The 23,100-nt window shown below is 36.4% G+C and overlaps 1 protein-coding gene across 1 annotated transcript in view; it reads right to left on the bottom strand.

Annotated features, from left to right (window-relative positions):
- SEMA3D (semaphorin 3D) overlaps positions 1 to 23,100 on the bottom strand; it is a 195,192-nt gene that overhangs the window by 103,287 nt on the left and 68,805 nt on the right. Inside the window, exon 2 of the mRNA XM_008149524.3 lies at positions 22,803 to 22,991. Coding sequence (XP_008147746.2) covers positions 22,803 to 22,953 — 151 coding nt within the window. The 5' untranslated portion in view covers positions 22,954 to 22,991. The remainder of the gene's footprint in view (positions 1 to 22,802; positions 22,992 to 23,100) is intronic.

Genomic DNA, 23,100 nt, shown 5'->3' with positions numbered 1-23,100 from the left:
TATAAATGAAAGTATTTCCTTCCAGTAAAGTTAATTGCATGCCTTAGAAAATTATGTGGTGGCAAAGTTGATTATATAATCTCAGTCTCCATTTAATCTTCGACACTTGCCTATAGGTCCTAATCTTTATTTTATTTATAATTGTGATATGGACAGACTCTTACATAAGTTTATGTCTGAGTTTATAGGAACCCAAATCTTTTCAGATTTTACCCAAGTACTTATCACACTCTCTCATTTTCTACAATTCTAGAGTATTAAATACCAATAAGGTAATAATATCTTTCATCACTTATTGAAGTCCATTATATGTTACTAGACTTTATAGCAAATCATTATTTTCAAGTAAAAGTAATTCATTATTAATTGATGAGAAAGATAAAAAGATAATGTCTCAGGGGCTCTGGCTGGATAGCTTAAAGAGTTGTCCCAATATGCCATGGTTGTGGGTTCAATCTATAGTCAGGGCACATACAAGAATCAGCCAGTGAATGCATAAATAAATGAATAAAAAACTCGATGTCTCTCTCTCTCTCTTATAAGTAAATTTTTAAAAATTTTTTTAAAAAAGATAATGTCTCAGAAACAGGCATCTATACTTTTAGAATGTATCATAGCAGTTTCAAACTCTGTAAAATAGATATGTAAGTCCCTTAAATTTAAAGCCCATACATTCCATCCATCAACTGTGGGCTTCATTATTATTTTATAGTTTTGAGAATTCCCTTCACTCTCTTTTCTAATTTACAATGATTAAATGTTATTTCCCTTAGTCGCTAAGATAGATTTTTGTCTTAGTTTTGAGAAGCAGAAAAGCTATATGCTGAAGAAGATGTGATACTATGTGAATTCTCAAGTGAGTGTAGCTTCACCAAGTATAAATATCTTATTAATATTTATTAATCACGCTTTGTGTACATTGGATGAAGTCTGAACTCTATACTAATTATATTTCTATTAAGCTACATAGATCTTTAGTAGGTTTTCAGAACAGAATAATATATTTTAGCATCTCTAAATGCAGTATACCTATTTTTGCAGGGCTAATATCCAAAAAACAGTCCATGCTTATTGTAAAGTAGAACTGAGGAGAGAAGAATGAAATTGAGAGACTAGTTAAGACACACAACCCTTCATTTAATCAGACAATTTTCTGTCTTCCAAGGGATTTCCCCTTGTTTAACAAAGAATGAAATGGGCAAAATGGAAAGTATGTATGGGGATTTCCAAGAGTATATATTGACCCAATTAATAGAGAAAAATAAATTATATTATATAAATCCTCATTATTTCAAGTGTCCATGGACAATAATCAATTATCTTGAACCAGACATTGCAATGTTAATTACAAAATGAAACATGGTTAGCCTAATGAGTAAGAGTGGGAGCTTGAGGTCTAGACTCTAGACCACCTAGAGCATATCCTGGCCACACAACTCTGGCTGTATGATCTAGGACAAGATATGTAACTTCTCTGTTCATTAGTTTTATCATATATAAAATGGGGATAATAATAAAATCTATGTAATAAGTGATGTAGGTTAATATATAAAGCATTAGAATAGTGCCTTGCACACCATAAATCTTATGTAACTATCAGGTATTATTATAATGATGATGATGTAATTTTTAAACCCTATACAAAAATCTATAAAAAGGAAGTTATAATATGTTCCAACTCATATAATTCTCCTGAGATAATTTGTATAAAGTTCTTAGAACAATGCCTTGAAGATAGGAAAAGTTCAATAAATAGTCAGTTTTATAAACTTAGGGTGGTGAACACACAATACAATATACAGATGGCATATTATAGAATTGCACACCTGAAATCTATATAATTATATTAACCAATGTCACTGCAATGAAAATAATATTAACTGTTATTTTAAACATAATTATTAAAATTTAGTTTGGACCAAATAATACTAAGTTTTGTTAAAGAAAAATATTATCTCATCTTCCTTTAAACCTGGCTTATAGAGATCGGAACATCTCTATTTTTTATAATATTGAAATAATACTAAAAGGCTATTCAATCCATAAATATATATTAGAACCTAGTATATGTCAGAAATTGAGCACGTAAAGGTTGTGGAATGACTAAATCCTGCCTTCAAGGGGCTCATAGATCAATGTGCAAATACTAGTAAATATATTTATAAAATATAATAGGAGTATACACAAAATGTCAACAAACCTTTTTTAATAATTAACAGCTCATCGTCTTACAAAAGGAGGTAATATTTGAGAGCGGTCTTGAAAGACAGATAAGAGCTTTACAGGAAAGATGTAAAGAAAATTATATTCTAGGCAGAACAACACTAGAATGTACAAAGGCATATATCAGCATATGTTGCAGTTACACCCTGTATTTTTAATATCTCTCCTACTCTGGAGTGTGAGCTTCTTTGGGGCAAAGACCATCTCATAAACTTAACTTTGAATCCCCAGCACCTGGCTCAGGGTCTGAGACAAGTTAAGTACGTCATAAATATATGTGGAATTGAAGTAGTTGAGTATGCTGGCACAGAGAATACATGGGGACGGTGAGATGTAAGGCTGGATGGACATAAGGCAGCCTCCAGATAATCAGGGCCTCAGAGGGCAGGCTGGGGAGTTGGTTATTATGTAGGTAAAGCCACTAAAATATTTTATGCGGAAAAGTGACAAATAGTCTAATTGAGTGTCAGAGAATAACTCTGGCTACAGTGTTCAGGATGGATGAGAATCAGGAAAGGTGGGGGCAGGGAAACTACCCAGAAGTTTCTGAAAGATGGTGAGTCCTGAATTCTAGCAGTGCCAGTTGGAGGAGGGAGATGTTTAAGAATCTTGAATCTCATGTTCTGTTTCTACTTATACAATGAGGAAAAGAAATATAAAGTTGACGTTGTCTTTTGCTTTATTTTCTTTCACCATAACAAATTCTATTGGGTTCAGTTTCAAACAAATTTGACAAAGAAAAACAGCTGCAAAAATAGTGACTAACCTGATGTATTATCATTTCAACATGATTTAATGCTGCCTTGTGACAACGTTAGCATCAAAACGATTAAAGCCTGCTTCGCTGATCCTTTGTAGCCAAACTAAATAATTAGACTTAGGCATTACATATGAAAATTTCTCAGGCTGACGCACACATTTTGAAAAGACCTTGGGACAGGGATTGGAACAGGTTCCCTCTTCCCCAGGCAGCTTATCTTTCTTGCATTTCTGCCAAACTAAGCAAAGTCCTTTCTGTTTCCACGGGATCATCAACTAAAGCCAAGAGGGAGAGAAAAAGGAAACAAAGGTTAAGTCCAGAGCCTGCATCTTAACACCTAGAGCTAACAGACTCCCTGGATGTCAGGAATCAGCAATGGATGCTGGCTTTGCGAGCTGCAAACTCGTAAAAGTTAAATGCCGGTAATTTGGCAATACATTTTTTAAAAATAAACTTAATTGATTTTTTACAGAGAGGAAGGGAGGGGGATAAAGAGTCAGAAACATCGATGAGAGAGAAACATCGATCAGCTTCCTCCTGCACACCCCCTACTAGAGATGTGCCTGCAACCAAGGTACATACCCTTGATCAGAATTGAACCTGGGACCCTTCAGTCCACAGGCCGACGCTCTATCCACTGAGCCAAACCGGTTAGGGCGGCAATACATTTCTGAGCTTTATCTTTTTTCTTCTCCTAAACTGGCAACTGTCAGGCGTGTGATTTTTAGGACTATCCACAGTTTATCATCCTTTTAAATAGGAACTCTATTGTCCATCCTGCCTTGGGTGGTGGGGTGAGCATGTTGCTTCTCCCATGCCTTTGAGAGGAGGCCTGCTCTGCTCTTACTGGTATTAACCTGTGCCCCCTTTCCTCAGATGGCAGCAGCAGTTAACTCTGCCATAAATGCTATCTTTGTTCTATCCACCTAATCCTTTGACTCAATCCACCATAAACGCTCCTTCTAACTGTTCCTTTAGCAATTCGTTGTCCTATCACCTTGTTCTCAGTTTCTAATCTCATGCAATTGCCCAGACCCTCAAATGCCCACTCTGGGAAAATCTACAAACGGATTCTTTCTGAAATGAACAAAGCAAAGTTATGATCATTCAGTTATTCTACTAGTTTAAGTCTGGGAATTCATGTGCATGATGGATTTTAATGGAATGATGGCAGACAAGTTGTTCATGATCCATGATCAATAAACCATTACAGAGCGACAGAATGGTTCTGAGGATCTGAATCCCTATAAACAATATTTTCATATGTTTGCATGTATGTGTGCATTTTTTTCTGAAGAGTATGTTCAGAGTCTTTGTCAACAACTGATACTCAGGGGTGGGGAATATCGGGCCTGTGGGCCATATAAGGCCCTCAAAATCATTTGGCCTGGCCCTGCCAAGGCATTAAGAGTGAGTTAATTAAATGTTTGACCAAATATATCGGGATAATTTTTAAGTTGAAATTTCGTATGGCCCGAGAATGTTATAAATATCCAAATGGCCCTTGGCAGAAAAAAGGTTCCTCACCCCTGCTACAGACGGAAAAAATAGTCACAGCAAAAATTATATATTTCCCACATGTAGTTAATAACTTTATTTAGAATAATTTCTCATTTTTAGCACAAGAAAGTGAGTCACTACCCTCAAAAAGTTTGAGTTTTGAAGGCAAATGGCTGACTCATCTAAGATCACCAGGTACTCTGCACTTGCCACAAAGACTGATAAGTTCTACTCGCATTGATCTTACAGCCTAATGTAAAGGAAATGCTCATCCACAACAAAAATGACAATATACTGCAGACAAAGGAGACTAGTCCCAAAAATAGCAGACTGTTAAATACCTTTATTAGTAAAATGGAAAGAACTTCCTGTCTGTATTTCCTTTAGCAAGTCCAATAATGCTACCTCACTTCCCTCAGCAATATGTGTGAGCAGAAAAAAACAAATGATCACTAAACAAACCCCTTTCAACACTGGAGTGCTATGGCATTGGAACCTTATGTTTAACTTTGTTAAAATTGAGGATGTGTCTAGTCACACACTGTCATTCACCTACCTATGGCCATTGCTTTGTTCCAAGGAGCAGGTAGTCTCTAACCTTTGGAAAGAACAGAAATACAGTACAAAGCAACTAGAGCTAAAGGAAAGTCTTGTCAGTATCCTGTTTGACTCCCATGTTACCGATTCAGCGAAGTCCAGGACAGTTAAGTAGAGCATCGTGACAATAAGACCCCTCACTCACAGCCAGATGCTGCTCATATGAGGGGAAGGCTAAAAATCCCTTAATCCCTGCTCCTGCTTCAAATAAAAGTTTGGGCTAAAAAAAAATAATAATAATTCTTTGTATCTCCCTTTTAGTTTCCCTCAATACAATTGTTCATGTGACCTGACAAAACATTTGACCTGATGGTCTACATTCTTCCTCTTCACCGCAGAGAGGAAGGGAGTGGTTAGTCACATTGAATCTAATAAATTTAGGATTAAGCAACAAAGACTTCCTCAATGTTTGACTGTTAAATGAACAAGATCTCAAACCCTTGAAACCCTGTATTTACTGCCAGAAATCCTGAAGTGGGTGGAGTTGACAGTTCTCTCACGAGAAGGCCATGTAGCTAAAAAAAATGGCTTCCCATAGTCTTAAAAAAAAAAAAAATGTAACAGGAAGCTTTTTTCTGTTCTTTTATTTTATTTTATTTTCTCTTTTAAGAAGAAACTTGAGGTAATTAAAGACAGAACTTCAAGGGGTAGGAAGGAAATCACCTTTGAGGAAAATCAATTTCCAATCCAATCTACTCCAGCCTAGAGAGAGAAAGCTTCCTCAGCAGAGAGAGCTGACAACCCAAAATGAATCCAGATCATAACCCAGTCACCTTTTGCTACCATCTCAGGATATTCAACACAGAATCATGTCCCACCCACTCCTCTTTTCCCTCAAGGAAATAACTATTACATCAGTAGGGCGGTTCTGAGGTTCATCAGTAGGGCGGTTCTGAGGTTTCTTAAATACAACCACATCTCCAGTGCGTTCTCTGCAAAGTTGTCTAAGTAAAAAAATAAAGATATTTCTATTCCTTCCTTCACCATAAATTCAGCTTCCCCCCTTGATCTTTGAATTCTCAGGATTTTCATGCTGTCTGTTAGTATCCAGAGATTCCTTCTATGAAATTCCTACTTCCCATAGTTTCCAGAAAAGTTTTGGCTACCAAAGCACCCAGATACCCCCAGACACACACACACACACACACACACACACACACACACACACACACACACAAGGCCTATTCTCAGTTTGGATCATTGAGTAAAGGAAGCAAACTGTGATTCCAAAAGGAAAATCAGGAATGCTGTGGCTCACTGAGTCCCTTTTGCTCTCTGTGAACTTGTATTTGCTTCTCCAATGTTTGGTTCAAGGCAAGGCAAGGATTCTCTCTTGCATTCAGCCTTTGGAAAATTAGTTCATTTTCAATTGGACCCACCACTTCCAATTGATTTTCTGAGGCTTGAGATCATATGAAAAGATTTTGGTTACTTCCATGTATCAGAAATACCAATTAACCTCTATCTACATACATTTATTCTCCAGAGCTAACAACTAAAAAAAACAGAAAGAAAGAATATTAGTTAAACCTAAAATCCTTGCAAAAGACTGCTTCAAAACTGTAGGTGCATATGATATCATTGTACTTTCCTAGGTGAGAAGTGCAGCTATGTTCTCTTCCTGCAAATGCAAGTCCCAATCAGAAAATAAAATAAGATAAAATAAAATAAAATTCTCATTTAATCTTCTGCAACAGAATGTTGGAAACCATTCAGTTCGTTAGGCTTGGACAGATCATTATCTATGTCAATAATAAATCAGACAATACCACACAGGGAAGCATAAATTAGAAACAAATAGAGCTTATTATATCATCAGAGCTGTGTTCTTGCCAGGACAGGATGTGGAGTAGGAGTGTGGCAATTTTACACTGTCACATTTCCATCTACTCCATGCTTTTAAATCACAGGTTTATTCGAATTTGGCTAGCTTTCAACAGTAGATGTTTTATATAATCCATCACATATGAGATTCATAATTTATGATTATGAGACCTTTAAAGTTTTTACTTTGAATAAGAATGAGGCCTTTTAAATTCTCAAAAGCTTTACTATGATAATTTTTCCCATTGAACTATAAAAAAAGGTTAGTATTTTCCTAGTAGCTCAGTTGGTTAGAGTATATTCAGATACTCCAAGGTTGCAGATTCAATCTCTGGTCAGGGCACATACAAGAAGCAACCAATGGGTGCATAAATAAGTGGAACAACACCTCTCTCTCTCTCTCTCTCTCTCTCTCTCTCTCTCTCTCTCTCTCTCTAAAAAATGAATTTAAAAAAATGTTTAAAGGTTAGCATTATAAAAAAAACCTAGTAAATTTCCATAAGAACAATGTGATAATAAAATAAACTTCCTCAGAAATAGTTGAGAGGATAATTCAGAGGAAGATTGATTCTACTTTGACAATTATTTTTTTAACTCCCTTCAAAGTATTGAGAATTTCTTTCTTTTCAAATTTTAAGATATGTTTAAAATCAAAGCATCATGTCACAAATCAATGTGGATTTGTTTTCAAACAAGTGTGCGAATTTAACTTTTAAAAACTCGGAAAGTCATACCTTAATGTACCATCTTTTATTGATAGTTGAGCCAACTGCAGATTTCTGGGTTGGACAGGGGTCATCCTCAGAGCTCTGAGGCATTTATACACTATCTTCCAGTTTCTAAAGTCACGACTGAGAAGTATGAGGCTACACGTATCCCAAGCCTTTGAATGTGTCTTCTATTTTTCTTGGTAGTTATTTGAATCACCACCTCACTGTGACTATTATGAAATTTAAAGTAATTGGCCTGAATATGTCTCAGTTTTGTTTTTGTTGTTGGTTTTCATTTGTTTGTTTTCATTCATTATTCTGGGTACTCAGTGTGAAGTCTGAGCTGAAATTTAATTTCCATAGATTCAGGAAATTTTCAGTTTGGCTATTAATTCAGAATAAACAGATGCCAATTATCCATAGAACATTTCTCTCAGTTTTCTCCAGAAAGGATCCCCTGATCAACTACCCAAGGGGGATAGTCCTGGTATAAGTGTGCAGGGAATTTGCCTCAGAATATGTACATAGACTTCCAAGAGGGAGATTAAAAACACATTATAAAATAATGTTCTCCTGAAATTCAGACAATGCTTATAGGGTATGAGAAATGAAATAATGTTCCCATAAGTTGTTTCTCTGTCATAAATTATTCGTTCTCAAATGATGACTTCAAAACAGACAAACCTAAAGCACAAGGCCAATTTGAACTTCTTAATCCCTTCCTCTTTTTCGCCCAGCCTCCCAACCTCCCTCCCATCTGGTCTCTGTATCTGAGTTTGTTAATTGATTTTGTTTTTTTTTTACATTCTACATGTGTTTGTCTTTCTCTGACTTATTTCACTTAGCATAATACCCTCTAGGTCTATCCATGTTGGTGCAAACGGCAAGATAATCAAAGGCCTGTTTATAGCAATTAACCTCCAAAAAGGTAACTCAGATATCGGGGCCCAGGAAGTGGAGGCTCCTCACAGATCTGAGCCTGCACCAGCCGGGCGGGACCTGCAGGCGCACCTGTGCGCCCAGCTCAGCTGCAGGCGGTTCACTGGAGCCGGGGACGCGGGCCTCCCGCCAATCCCGCTCCGCTTCCCGGGCTCCCCCAGCCCCGGGCTGCTTTCTCCGGAATAACGGACATCGCACTTGTTACTCAACTGTCTTAGTTCTGTCCATGGAAAGTTCTGGCGACAAGAAGGGCGGGAAGACAGGTGCGGGGGTTCGGGCGCCCCAGACGCAGGTGGGGGACCCCACGGAGCCGCGTCCGCTGCCTCGGCCGCTGCCTGCTGCCCGCCTCTCGGTGAGTTTCCCTCGGGTTGGGGTTGAGCTCCGCTTGGGGTGCGTTCTGAGCTCTGGGAGTTGGTTTGTCCTAAAACTTTGTCCTAAACCGGGGGGGGGGGGGGGGGGGGGGGGGTGGGGGGAGATTGCGGTGTGAGAGCCCAGAGGTGTCCTGGTGAGGCCTGGTGGGCCACAATGATGTTTGGGGATGTATCCGCCCTAGTCCACAGGGTCAGCGAGGGAAAACAGTGGGTACCCCTCCATCTAAGCAAGCAAGATAGCAGCCCTTAGGGGACACACTGAACCCTCCCGCTAACTCAGCGTAAACTGCGGGGGGCTTGGGGAAATAACTTAAGAAAGTCAGACTGTTTTGATCAGTGACACATCAACGTTGAAGCAGGCACGGCCTGGCTGTAGCTGAGTTGGGTAGAGCGTCCTCCAGGTACACCAAGGCCGTGGGTCCTCCCTGGTCAGGGAGCACACAAGAATCAGCCAATGAAGGCGTAAATCAGTGGGACAACAAATTGATAGTTCGCTCTCTCGCTCTCTCTCTCTCTCTCTCTCTCTCTCTCATCAATCAATAAATAAAAATTTTAAAAAATTGGAATAGGCACAAGTCAGTCTGTTTATCTTTTCTTTTTTTTAAAAAATCCTCACCTGAGGATATTTTTCTACTGATTTTTAGAGAGAGTGGAAGATAGAGGGAAAGACAGAGAGAAATATCGATGTGTCTCACATCGATTGGTTGCCTCCTGCATGCGCCCTAACCAGGGTCCGGCTGGGGAGGAGCCTGCAACCCAGGTACATGCCCTTGACTGGTATCTTATGGGGATCCTTTGGTCTGCAGGCCCACACTCTATCCACTGAGCCAAACTGGTGAGCGCTCCTTTTTCTTTAAAAAAAAAATATATAAATATATATATATTTTTGTTGATTTCACTCACACCAACATCCAGCTAAATTTAAAGTACTTATAGATTCTGTCATGCAAATTTCCTATTCTTCTCATCAACTATTTATTCCTATTGTCAGCCAGGCTAAGATCCATATTACTACTTCTCTAAATTATTGTAACAGACTCATAAGCAACCTAGTTCTATGTGCTCTTCCCTCGCCAATTCTTAGCACATAATGCTGCCAATTTCATTTATTCCCCCATAAATCACAATTAAGTTAGGTTAACTTTATGATCAAAATCCTCCAATGCTAATATACACTTCATTCAATAAGCCCTAAGATTCTTCCCATGTTCAAAGTTCAGTTTCATACCCAGCTGCCTCTGAAATTCTTGTAAATGTTTGCTTTATTTACCCTAATCCTATGACATTAATCTTTCTGCAGTTACTTTGCCCCTTAAAAATACTAAAAGCCCTTATCCTATATAATAAAAGGCTAATATGCAAATTGACTGAATGGCAGAACAACCGATCACTATGATGCACACTGACCACCAGAGGGCAGACACTCACCACAGGAGCTGCCCCCTGGTGGTCAGTGTGCTCCCACAGGGGGAGCGCTGCTCAGCCAGAATCCAGGCTCATGGCTGGTGAGTGCAGCAGTGGTGGTGGGAGCCTCTCCTGCCTCAGCAGCAGTCGGACATCCCCTAAGGGCTGGCAGTTGGACATCCCCTGAGGGTTCCTGGACTGCAAGAGAGTGCAGGCCGGGCTGAGGGACTGCCCCCTGCCCCCAGTGCACGAATTTTGTGCACTGGCCCTCTAGTAGGTAAGAATAATGTCTAAATTACTGTTGTAATTCATGATCATTTCTTGCACATAAGTATAGTAAACTTTTAACTAATGAAGTTTCAAACTACTGATTCTTGTTTGCATTCTTTTATCCACCTTCCTTCTAAATCAGGATTTACTTTAGGCTTATTAATAATTTAGAGAGGTTAATGTGCCATTTGAAGACCCAATTGTGGCTCTAATGGTTTGCAGTCATAAGAGGTTCCCGATGTGATTTCCAAATGCTCGTGTGTGGGTGGGGAGGGGAGGGGTTCTGAAACAATACTCTAGAGCAGTGCTTCTCAGCTTTAAATAAGCATTCAAATCAGCTGGGATTCTTGTTAAAATAAGATTCTCGTTTAGAAGTTTGGGAGGGGGTCTGAGATTCTGCATTTCTAACAAGCTCCCAGATTATGCTGATGCTACAGGTCCTTGAACCACAGCTGGAATACAAAAGCTAAAGAACACTGTGACCCATTGCACTCCTTCCTTCTTCACATGAGAATTTCTCTCAAACCTTTAAATGATGGCATGTAGTAATGTATGCAAGATGACCAAGTTATTATTTTCCCCCCTTTACAATTCTACTTTGGTCAAGTCTGTACATCTCTCACTTAATTAACTTAAATGATAATGAACTTAATTGCTATAAGTAATAAATGACCTGCTTAGTTTAAACCCATGATGTATGTAAACTTCCAACTGCCCCTATTTTCTTATATAAAGGAGGAAAGTACATTCATTTAATATGCATTAACCTGGAAGGAAGATGCAAAGATGACAACTTATGATTTATTATTGACTGTTAAGTAAATTCCCTGTTACTTGTGGCAGCAGAAATTCTACCCAAGATGCCTGAATATAATTATATTTTTAAAGACCTTAAATTCATGTTTTCAATTCATTCAATAATATATGTTGCTCTCTCTCTTTGAAGCTTGGCATAACATTCATTTTGTGCTTTATAACATCCAAGGAGCCTTCCCTATATTATTTAATGTCCAAATGAGAAAATCTAGACTTGGAGCAAATAATTATTCTAATGCAGCATGAATGAACCAGAGGAAGAGCTAAAATCTATCTGTGCCTTCTATCTCTAACCCCATTAACCACTACCGCTATAGTTTATATTATACGATTTAGCATTACTTGGAAAAACAAGGTTCTTTTTAAAAACAACTCTACTTAAGTTTATGGAATATACCCACAGACAAGTTCACTCCTATTGCTTCTTCCTCTCCACCATTCCATTGGGATTACTGAAATATTTATCTTATTTTTTCTACTGTGTCTAGCACACTGTGGCTTTAGACAAATAAACCTCTTTATGAGTAGCTTTCTTTCTAAGTAAAAAGCACTTTAGTTCTAATGTATGACTCTTTTGGATTAATAGAATTAAATCAACATGTTTAATGGGCTCTTACAAAAATACAAAATGTATATTACTAGTTCTTAAGAAACAGAGCCATTTATCAAATTTTCTGTTAAAAAGACCCAATAACATCCACTTTTAAAATGTCCATAAATTTATATTTTACACATGTATTGAAAGAACTTTACTGTAAAAAAAATTCTATAATAAGACCTAAGGAATGAGAGCCAAATTGTAGGTAAGTGAAATCATAAAACAAGCAGTTGCATATAAAACTTTTTATCTACTCAGTAATTTATAGAATAGAAAACCAACTACATGTAAGATCTGTTCAAAGAAAACATTTTTTTAACAAAAAAAAAAATGTTGACTGGGTGTAATCCCTCAAAATATTGCCTTTACTTAAGCTATGGCCCTTCTAAAGTCCCTTCCATATTTATGTATAACCAAAGACACAACCAAAGGGTCTCATGACCTGGGTCTCGTTGACCCTGCCTGAAGGGCATCACTGACCACTGCAGACCTCAGTGATTTTTGTGGATCCTCTTAATTCCAGGAACACATTTTGTAATGATATTTGTGTGGCAAAATGACAGCATCTGTTACCTCATATTATTATGTAACTTACACTGCTTTGTGAACCTCCACAGATCAATAATGTTTAGAACAGAGCTCCACATACACTAAAATATATTTTAATTATTATTAAATAACAGGGTTAGATACAGACAAGTTGTAGTACAAACAATATTGAAGTGAAAAGTAGAGACTTGGATCAGTTTGTTTTTTTTTTTAATTATCTATTATGTAACCCTGGGGTTATTATTTAATCTTTCTGGAATTTAATTTCCAAATCCTTATATATCAATATTCTAAACATATACAGTGCTTACAACCTATGTCACTATATCAAATTGAACACATTCCTCCTTGAATACATTTTACTATATATTTACCCTCTCTTTCCATATTGACAATAATCGACGCTGTTAATGAACCAGATAATAGTTTATTATGTAACATAAGCCACTTTTGTTAACTTATTTTCTAAGAGTTGCCTATTTTTGGAAGGAAAAAATGAAGTTTCTTTACTATTTTCTTCAATAGTGTATGGATTGTCCCACATCTCTCTGAATCATCAATTATTCCTCTCCTAGATAATTTCAATTAGCATATAAATATGCTGTTATTTAACACATTGAAAAGCAAGTCTCTTGATCACATTGTCCTTCCAGCTACTACTGTTCTTGTCTCCCTTACAAAAAAAAAAAAAAATAATCCTTGAAAAACCTTATTTATAATGGTGTCTAGTCCCTCAGCCTATACTTACAAGAATCTATCCTCATTTTGCTATGGCTCCCACATTCAGAAACTGATATCATCAACAGCAATGAACTATTAAATCTAATGTTAATTTTTATTTGTCATCTTTCATAACACATTAGCTCAGTATGACACTGCTGATAATCCCTTTTCCTTTATTTTTTAAAAATTATGTTTTCATTGATTTCAGAGAGAGGAAGGGAGAGGGAGAGTTAGAAACATCCATGATGAGAAAAAATCATTAATTGGCTGACTCCTGCAAGTCCCCTATGGGGGTTCGAGCCCGCAACCCAGACATGTGCCCTGCCTGACCAGGAATCGAACCGTGACCTCCTGCTTCATGGGTCAACACTCAACCACTGAGCCACACTGGCCAGGCTTCCTTTACTTTTTGAATTTAACTTCCGCTGTAATAAATTTCTGATTTCTCTCCCACACAACTGGGTGCTTCTTTTCAGTTCACTTGATGCTTATTCCTCCTTTCTCTAATTTCCTGACGTGAGAGTATCCCAGAACTCAATCCTTTGAATTATTTTACATCCCTTAGTCATCTCACAGAGTCTCATAGATTTAAAAATTTTTATAGGCTAACTGCCAAATTCATATCTTCAAATGACATCTCCCATAAATTCCAGAAGTTATATACTCAAATGCCTTCTTGACATCTCACTTAGATATCTAATAGCCTTCTTAAGCAAATATGTCCACTTCATCTCCCCAATCCAACTTCTTTTACCATCTTTTCCATTTCAATTAATAGTAACTCTGTCCTTAACCTTTTGCACTCGGATGTCGAGTGCAAATTACTCTTTGAATGTATCAATAATTTGAAATATAAAAAAATCCAAATGAATAAGTTTGTATGAAAAGAAACTCCAGTTTTTTATTCTACTGCCGCGCTTTGTAAAATCCGGGGTATTTAAAAAATTAAATCCCAGGTAGAATAAAGGAATCGAGAAAAAAGCAAGTGAGTGCAAAGGGTTAAACCAAAAACAAATAAAAACACCCATGGAGTCAGATTTTATATCTCTTCCTCTTATTCCATATCCAGTCCATCAACAATGTTGTGGGCTCTGTCTTTATACTCTTCTTCCTACACTGCAACAGTGGCTTCCAACTTGATTCCCTATTTCCCTACGCTTTCCCTTTCCGTGTATTTACAACACAGAAACCAGACTGAATCTATAATGCAAGTCAGATCATGTTCCTTCTGTGCTCAAAATTCTCCAGTAAATTCCCATAACACAGATGAAAAATCAATGTTTTAATAATGGCAGCAGTGGCAGGACTAATCTTCTTGCCTTCTATTAACTCCCTAATTTAAGCAATCTTCTTCTTTCAGGTTTAGCCATCCTGTCTTCCTTAGGATCCTTGAACATGCCAGATACCTTTTTACCTCAGGACTTTTGCACTTGCTGTTCCTTTCCCAATCATCTGCAGGACTTTAGACTGTTCTTTAAATATCTGTGAAAACATCACTCTCTAGTGAGATCTTCCCTGACTATTATACCTCACCACTCTTTAGCGAACATTTCTCATTCATTTTCTCTATACCATAGCACTTATCATCTCCTATCATGCTTATGTAATGTACTTATGTATAGTCTGCCTTTCCACGTCTATAATAATAAAAGTGTAATATGCTAATTAGACCGGACGACCTTCTGGACAAAGCCAGGGCTGTGAGGGAAGCCCGGGTCCCGGGTGCCAGAGGGAAGCCAGTGCCAGTAGCCGGGGGAAGGAAGGCCTACTCTTGCACTAATTTCATGCATCGGGCTTCTCAGTCAGAATAGAAACTACATGATGACAGGGAATTTTGCCTCTTCTGTTTGCTGATATATCCTCTTGTTGACAGAACAAGGCCGGAAACATAGTGAACACGCAGAATCTATTGTTATGAACTGTTGACTGCAGAATATCAAATGTGTACACCGTAAAATTATCCTTGAACTCTTAAACCTATGGAGGAAGCCCAACTGCACAGCCTCAGTTTAGAGAAAGTATGTCTGGGTAAACAAGTGAGTCCATTCAAAAATGGCACATCCACCAAAATGCCTTGCTTCATAAAAATGTATATATATGGGAATTCTTACTATAAGATTGATAATGCTTCTTCATAAGTACTTTAAGGGAACAATTTCAGAGCAAGCCATCATCTTTTCCCACTGTTAAAAAAGGGAAAAAAAGAAAATCCCAGACTACATGTCTGACCTCATGAATGATTTTATGGTTCATTTTAATCAACTCTGAGGGCTACCAACCACTCAAAAACACTAATCAAGGTCAACAATGACCTTTTTAACTGTAAGAGCTTGTTAACAACTAGAAGACCACAAGGTAAAAATCCTGGAAAGTGCCTTAAATACATTCACAATCTGTGGGTGGTGCTTGACTGAGGGAAACTAACTCTAGTAGAAAATGCTTTGGGAGTAAAAACATTTTTAATATATGTTGTAAACCCCAAGAGAAAACTATGTAATATTTTTCAAATTTATTTACATAGGGGAAACTCTAGTCTGGGAATAACCATTAACATCTAGCATGATAATGATATTTCACAAAAAAATAATAATTGCCAACATATTAAATGCTTACTATGCCAAACCACTGTTTTAGGCGCTTTACATGGATCAACCTTCACAAACAACCTTATTAGAATTAAATGAATTAATGCATTTAGATTTACTGTTAGGTTTACACTGCTATGGATAAGAAAACTGCAGCACAGAAAAGAAAGGTCCAAATATACCACAACTAGTAACAGCAGTTAATACCAGGCAGTTTGGCTTCAGAGCCCGCTTTCTTCCCCTGCTATACCAAATTGAGTTCATTGAACTAACATTGGGTTAGTCCAGTGGTTGGCAAACTCATTAGTCAACAGAGTCAAATATCAACACTACAACGATTAAAATTTCTTTTGAGAGCCACATTTTTTAAACTTAAACTTCTTCTAACGCCACTTCTTCAAAATAGACTCGCCCAGGCCGTGGTATTTTGTGGAAGAGCCACACTCAAGGGGATAAAGAGCCGCATGTGGCTCACGAGCCCCAGTTTGCTGGTCCCAGGGTTAGTCAAATCAAACAAGTTAGATGAGTCAAATAGCCATGAATCTCTACTTAAGATACATCCTGCACTTCACAGCTAAACAGAGTAATTTTTAAAAAATATATTTCATTGATTTTTTTACAGAGAGGAAGGGAGAGGGATAGAGTTAGAAACATCAATGAGAGAGAAACATTGATCAGCTGGCTCCTGCACACCCCCTACTGGGGATGTGCCTGCAACCAAGGTATAAGCCCTTGACCGGAATCTAATCTGGGACCCTTCAGTCTGCAGGCCAATGCTCTATCTACTGAGCCAAACTAGTTAGGGCCAGAGTAATTTTTAAGTGAAGAAAAATATATAGACATATCCAATCATTTATCACAAAACTGCAACAAAGCCAAAAACCATTCTATCAAATACATTAATGTTTAGTTATACAACAGCAGATAAAATTTTTAAAGGTGATTTCTAGTTGTTTTTTTTTTTTTCCTAGAAAATACATGTAAGTTTTGAGGAGCAAAAAATAGTTCTTACTAATGATAGTTATTGAAAAGAACATACTGCCAAAGGAGTAAAGATAAAACCGTGTGTGTGTGTGTGTGTGTGTGTGTGTGTGTGTGTGTGTATATAATGATATTTGTGTTCCTGAACACACAATGTTTCTCTCAAGGGCACACAAGGTGGCAACAGCATGGGCCTTGAAGTAGAAAGATGAAAACACGTAAGTTAGTTCTGCCATGCAATGGCTTTTTGCTTTGGTGCAAGGCCTTAAGACTCTGAGCCTCAGGTTTCTTATCTACAAAATGGGTATAAAGAAGATGGTTTTCAAGGTGTCATAAAACTTCATGATACATTTTTGTAGGGTTCATGGACCCAGTCACTCTATTGCTTCATATTCTTCATAGCACTTCCACGATTTTAAATAATATTCATTTGTTTGATTACCTGTTCATTGTATGTCTCTCTATCTGAAAAAGAAATTAAAAGAGGATAGTGACTTTTCTCTGACATAGGACAGTGTGAGGTACAGTGATTGTTCAATACATTTTTGTAGACTGGATGAATATATGGTAACTATTAAGTGGGTAAGTTTCCTTTCTGATGTCTTATACGTGTGGGCTCAGTGTTGACTAGCAGGTGCTTTGTAGGTTTACTGTAATTCTTTGAGATAGCAAGACTTTTGTGAGGAAAATATTGAAATGGAATTGATACCTGAATGCTTATTACATCAGGCTCTAAAGAATGTAGTTAGAAAAGAGACTATATTAACTTGGGGTAGTAAACACACAATACAATATACAGATGATGTATTATAGAATTGTACACCTAAAACCTATGTAATTTTATTTACCAATGTTATCCCAATAAATTCAATAACAACAGAGAATCAGATTATCTATCTATCTATCTATCTATCTATCTATCTATCTATCTATCTATATTTATATACTATATATGTGTGTGTATATATATGTATATGACAGATTGATATCTCTGTTATAAGCCATTAAATGTAAGTCAATTCTAAAATTTTAAAGAGGGAAAAGAAACAACATTTATCTTAAGGGATGGATCTTTATAAATTGATTAACTTTCATTTTTTCTCTTCCTTTTTAATTTTTTTTGTCCATTTTCTCTTTAGCTATGTTACTTATCTCATCTTCTGGGGGTTTTCAAACAAAGAACATTGAAGATACTAGTGATTCTATGTATACATATCTTATAACACAAAATCCAGAAATATAGAACACACTGACTCAGGGCTCCTGACTCATTACTCAAGAAACAGATTTAGCATGAGTAAATGTGCAAGAATTCAAAATATGCAACTGAATAGAAGTCTCTTTATACAACAATAGAACCAAACAAGCTCCTGTGGATTTAGAGGTTCAAAGCTAAGTCTTTATCAAAAAGCATTCTTTGGATAAAACGGTTGTTATATTTCTGTTGGCCTTTAGGAAATCCCTCAAAATAATCTTCCAGATGTTTGAAAGAGCTGAAACAATGACACTGGCTGCATCTCTGATCAGCACATAAGGAAAGCAAAGAAAACAAAGCTGATTTTGTGGCCATTAAAATTAGTTTTTAAACCCAACTTAATTTTTAATTTTGGATTATTTTTCTAACCTCACATTCTATTCTGCCAGTGTTTTAGTGCCCAAGTATGAACTTTTACACTCTGCTAAAACTGTTTAAGCAATGGGTGGTACTAGTTGATCTCAATTCATTAGTCAGAATCATAAGAGAAAGAGAGAAAATGCCAAGGGAGAGTTGTGATTATTATCATAAATGTAGAAAGTGTTATATAAGCAATCTTCTCACCATAACACTAAGTTCACAATAATTTTTATGTCATCACATTGTATATTCAGGAATAGTCGTCCATTTTTAAAAAGCAGCATGTCAGGATTTGAACTTCTTTCCTTCTAAACTCTCAGATATGGTACAGAAGAGGTGGATAAGAAAACTGTTGACATTTTTTAACCCTTTGCACTCGCTTGCTTTTTTTCTTGATTCCTTTATTCTACTCGGGATTTAATTTTTTAAATACCCCAGATTTTACAAAGCGCGGCAGTAGAATAAAAAACTGGAGTTTCTTTTCATACAAACTTATTTATTTGGATTTTTTTATATTTCAAATTATTGATACATTCAATACAATTTGACATATGAGCTGCTACTGATGCTAACTGTGTCGAGTCACACTCGACATCCGAGTGCAAAAGGTTAAAGTGGATGGGAAATGTAGACTGCATAGTTCTACATGATGATTTCCAAAAAGGGGACCCATAAGCTTTACAGTGGAAAGAGTAGTAAGAGTTGTCAATAATTCTCCTAGCCAAGGTGACTACTCTATTATTAGTATACTAGTGACCCAGTGCACTAGTGACCCAGTGCACGAATTCATGCACATTGAAAGGAAATTAATTAGAAGACATATTTTAATATCGCTATTTGCCCTTTATGATAGAAGTGTCAACCAAATTCACGATCAACAATGACAGATCGAAACACACACATACAATTAGCACCAGTGAGAGCTGTGTGTGTGTGTGTGTGTATATATAGTATATATATATATATATATATATGTATAAACTTGCTTAATTAGACCTGCTTTCTGATTTAGCTAAACTTTTTCCAGCCCAGTGAAGCACTCCAACTTCTCTTTCAGGTAATTGTCAGCAACACAGCAGTAAATATCAATAAAAAGCAGATTATTATTATTATAGATCACACAGGGGAAACGAAGGGTAAAATATTTAATGGCAGCAGTGTTTGACTATATTCTGCACAGTGAGAAAACCTGAAGTCATTTTCAAGGTCCACCATTTTTTCTTTTCAGTTGGGTCAAGTTTCTAAGCTTTCTAAATCTCCATTTTCTGGCTAATGAAAAGAAAATAGGATTCCACTGAGTCTCCTATCTACCTATTCCAGAACTTCTGCAAGTATCAAATGAGATGAGGCATGGGATAATACTTCACAAACATTTGGTTAAAGTGTAAAATGTTACCTGGCTATAAAGCAAGTCATATTCCTGGGCTGAAGAAACTCCAAGGAGGCTAGTCTCTAGGGAGAGGAAGCTGGGCATTGCTACATGATGTCATTACCTGGCGCCCACAGCCACTGTTTCCAGGCTGGACTGGGCTGTGGGCCACATTTTGTGCTATGGGGTCTCGGCAGCATTGGCTGCAATTTGGTGGGGTGTTGCTCCGGGGTGGTGGCGGGTCCTGTGTCCCACTTGGGAGAAGTCGAGTGTTGCTTTGTGGGCGCCAGATCCGCAGTGCCATTTCTCTGTAAATGGCCAGTGCACTTCACGGCAGCTCCTGCATTGAGCATCTACCCCCTGGTGGTCAGTGCACGTCATAGTGACTGGTTGGACAGTCAGACACTTAGCATATTAGCCTTTTATATAGATAGATAGATAGATAGATAGATAGATAGATAGATAGATAGATAGACAGATATATATAGATATATATATGTATAGATATATATCTTTAGATATATATAGATAGGTAGATATAGATAATCTGGAAATGAATGACTAATAGAAGCTACTGGGAGCCAGCTAGAATGTGCCTATGCCTGTGTGTCACTATTAAGCTTCAGTTGGGAGGCAATTTCTATAATTCCTACCCTGCATTTAATCTTTGCTACTGTTTAGCAGCCTTTGATATGTAGATGACCTACATATAGATAAAAACCTACCATTCCGTAAGTATACTGAATATAAGAACCAAAAAAAGACTAGTTCTTAATGTCTAATCAATCCAACACTTATACCAGGTTCTCCTTATATATAAGCACTAGGTGCTGAGAGGTCTGAAAATCTGTAAGAGATATATAAAAAAAATTATTTTAAACTCTTATAAGGTTGAGTACAAGTCCAAAAACATTTATTAATATATAAAAAAAAAACCTCTACCTAGGGAAAAACTTAGTTAATGCTTTTCTATTTTTAATTATTTACTTTTAAATGATTAACTTACTGCATTTGAGTAATCACTTGTATAAAAATTTGATTACGAACACCAATTATCATAATGGCAATCTACTTATCTTTTTTCCATAAATTTATCAAAGGACATAGAATCCCACAAATCTGTACATCTATTTTGGCCATACAATGATTTTTTTTTTCTTTTTTTGGTCACCCAGTGATCTTAAACAGAGCATGCAGTCTTCTTCAACTCCATTCAATTTTAACGACTGAAACTCATCTATTCAGTTAGTTAAATATCAGCATGATGCTTCTTCCAACTTTAAAGTTCACTCTGGGAGGCAAGTGCCTCCGGGAAGAACTACTGATGTCTAGGGTCTGAGAAACAGGATTAGGCATCCAGGTCCTATGAAGCATGGGTTTGATGCAGTAGCTGAACCATGAACTAATTTGAGATATTGGCAAATTTCTCAACTTCTCAGCACCTCTGTAACTTTATATATAGTAAAAGGAATGGTAATAATCCCCATCTCACAGGATGGTGGTGAGAATGAAATGACATAATTCACACACAATCCTTATACCAATACTTTGCTCCTAATGAATCCATAGTTAGTGATTATTAACAACTAATAAAGTTTTTTGCAAGTCTGATTTATTTTACATTATTCACCTTATCAATGCAACATTCTTGTGTTACTCACTAGCATAGAATCAGATAACATTTCCTTTTTTCCCTTAATATCTTTGTTTTCAAACTTTCCAGATAGTTTTAATATTTATTTTCTGTTCTTTTCTTAAGGTAATGTTAAGTACAGGCAAATAAACAAATTGGACATGTGCAATATGAAGGGTTGTAAAATATCCATATACTTCAGTGATTGATATGTTAATCAGGATAGAGAACATTTCCATAATCCCAGAAAGTTTCCTCTCTTACCCATTTCCAATCAATCTTCCCTTTGACCACAAAAAGGCTATGTTCTGATTTTTTAAACCATAGATTAGTTTTATCTGTTCTAGAAATTCAATAAGACTATAAAACTAAAAAAGGTATGTTGCCTTAACTCTTTAATTCATGATATAAATTCCAAACAAATACCAACATATAAAAATATGTAATGTGTATAATATGCTAATTCCATTAACACTTTTATTTGACATCAAATTAGCTTTTATAATTGATATTTAATTTAAGCTGAAAATAAGCTGTCTTAAATATTAGAGGATATTAAAACCGCCAGTATAATCTTTTCTTGCCAACTTCAGAATAGAGAAGTCTGATCCCTCTACATTCCTCTCAGTAGTTAAGGTATTAAAGAAGCAAAAGGTATATCATAGGAAAGAGAACAAAAGAAAGAAATCTTTGAGCATAAAACTTGGCACTCTCTGTCTTCTCTCTCACATGTAAGTATATACATATATCTTTTACAAATACATATACATAAGATGATTGAATATAACTTATATAAACTTTGCTTTTATATTAATTTAAATATTAAAAGCAATTAGTTTAGCATATTTCATATCAGAAATAGTTCTCTCATCCTTTTAAGCCTTTCATACTACCTTAAAATAATAAAATATGTATATGCTTGAGATGTTAAAGGTATATTAGTGTGTTAATTTTTTTGATGATATCTTACTGTTTTAAAAAAGAAAATATCCTCTAGGGATAAACTAATTGGTAGCAGCTATATGAAATATTTTTTTTTTCTCTTTTTAGGGATTTGTTTTAATACAAAACTGATTACAACTTGCAGACCAAAATTTCCTAATTATACTTCTAAGTAGTTGATCATTGTAAAAAATGGAATGAATATTGCATCTACACATACAGTTTGGATATCTATTTTCCTCACAAAAATGATAAATAATTGGTCTTTGTGTTCTGTAATATTTTTATTAACTGATGCCCATGCAATAAACATGTCAGTGAAGTCAGCATGCATTTCTAAATAAAAGAAATACAGTAATTAAAAAGAAAATCTGAAAACATTTACACATTTACCTTTGTAGGTTAGCTTGAGCCGTGGAATATTTTGCTTAGAAGTTCCAATGACTGGAAGAAACAGCATGGTCATGCTTAGCATCATCAAGGCATGAAAAAAGTAAAAATAGTAGCTTTTGGACTTTGGTCTCTCATCTTTATTAGCATTCATGATGAAAACAATGTTCTCTTTGAAACAGTGGAAACAAGCTAAAAATAAGAAAAGAACTATTATTAATACAGCATTTTGCAGATTTTTCCAAGTCTTAGTCATAAATTGATGAATGTATATAGATTTAAAAACAACTGCTCCTTCTCT

Source organism: Eptesicus fuscus, chromosome 14, assembly GCF_027574615.1.
Source record: "Eptesicus fuscus isolate TK198812 chromosome 14, DD_ASM_mEF_20220401, whole genome shotgun sequence".
In the NCBI taxonomy this organism is placed as follows: Eukaryota; Metazoa; Chordata; class Mammalia; order Chiroptera; family Vespertilionidae; genus Eptesicus; species Eptesicus fuscus.
The sequence above is the reverse complement of the archived record's forward strand: the minus strand, read 5'-3'. Positions and strand labels throughout refer to the sequence as shown.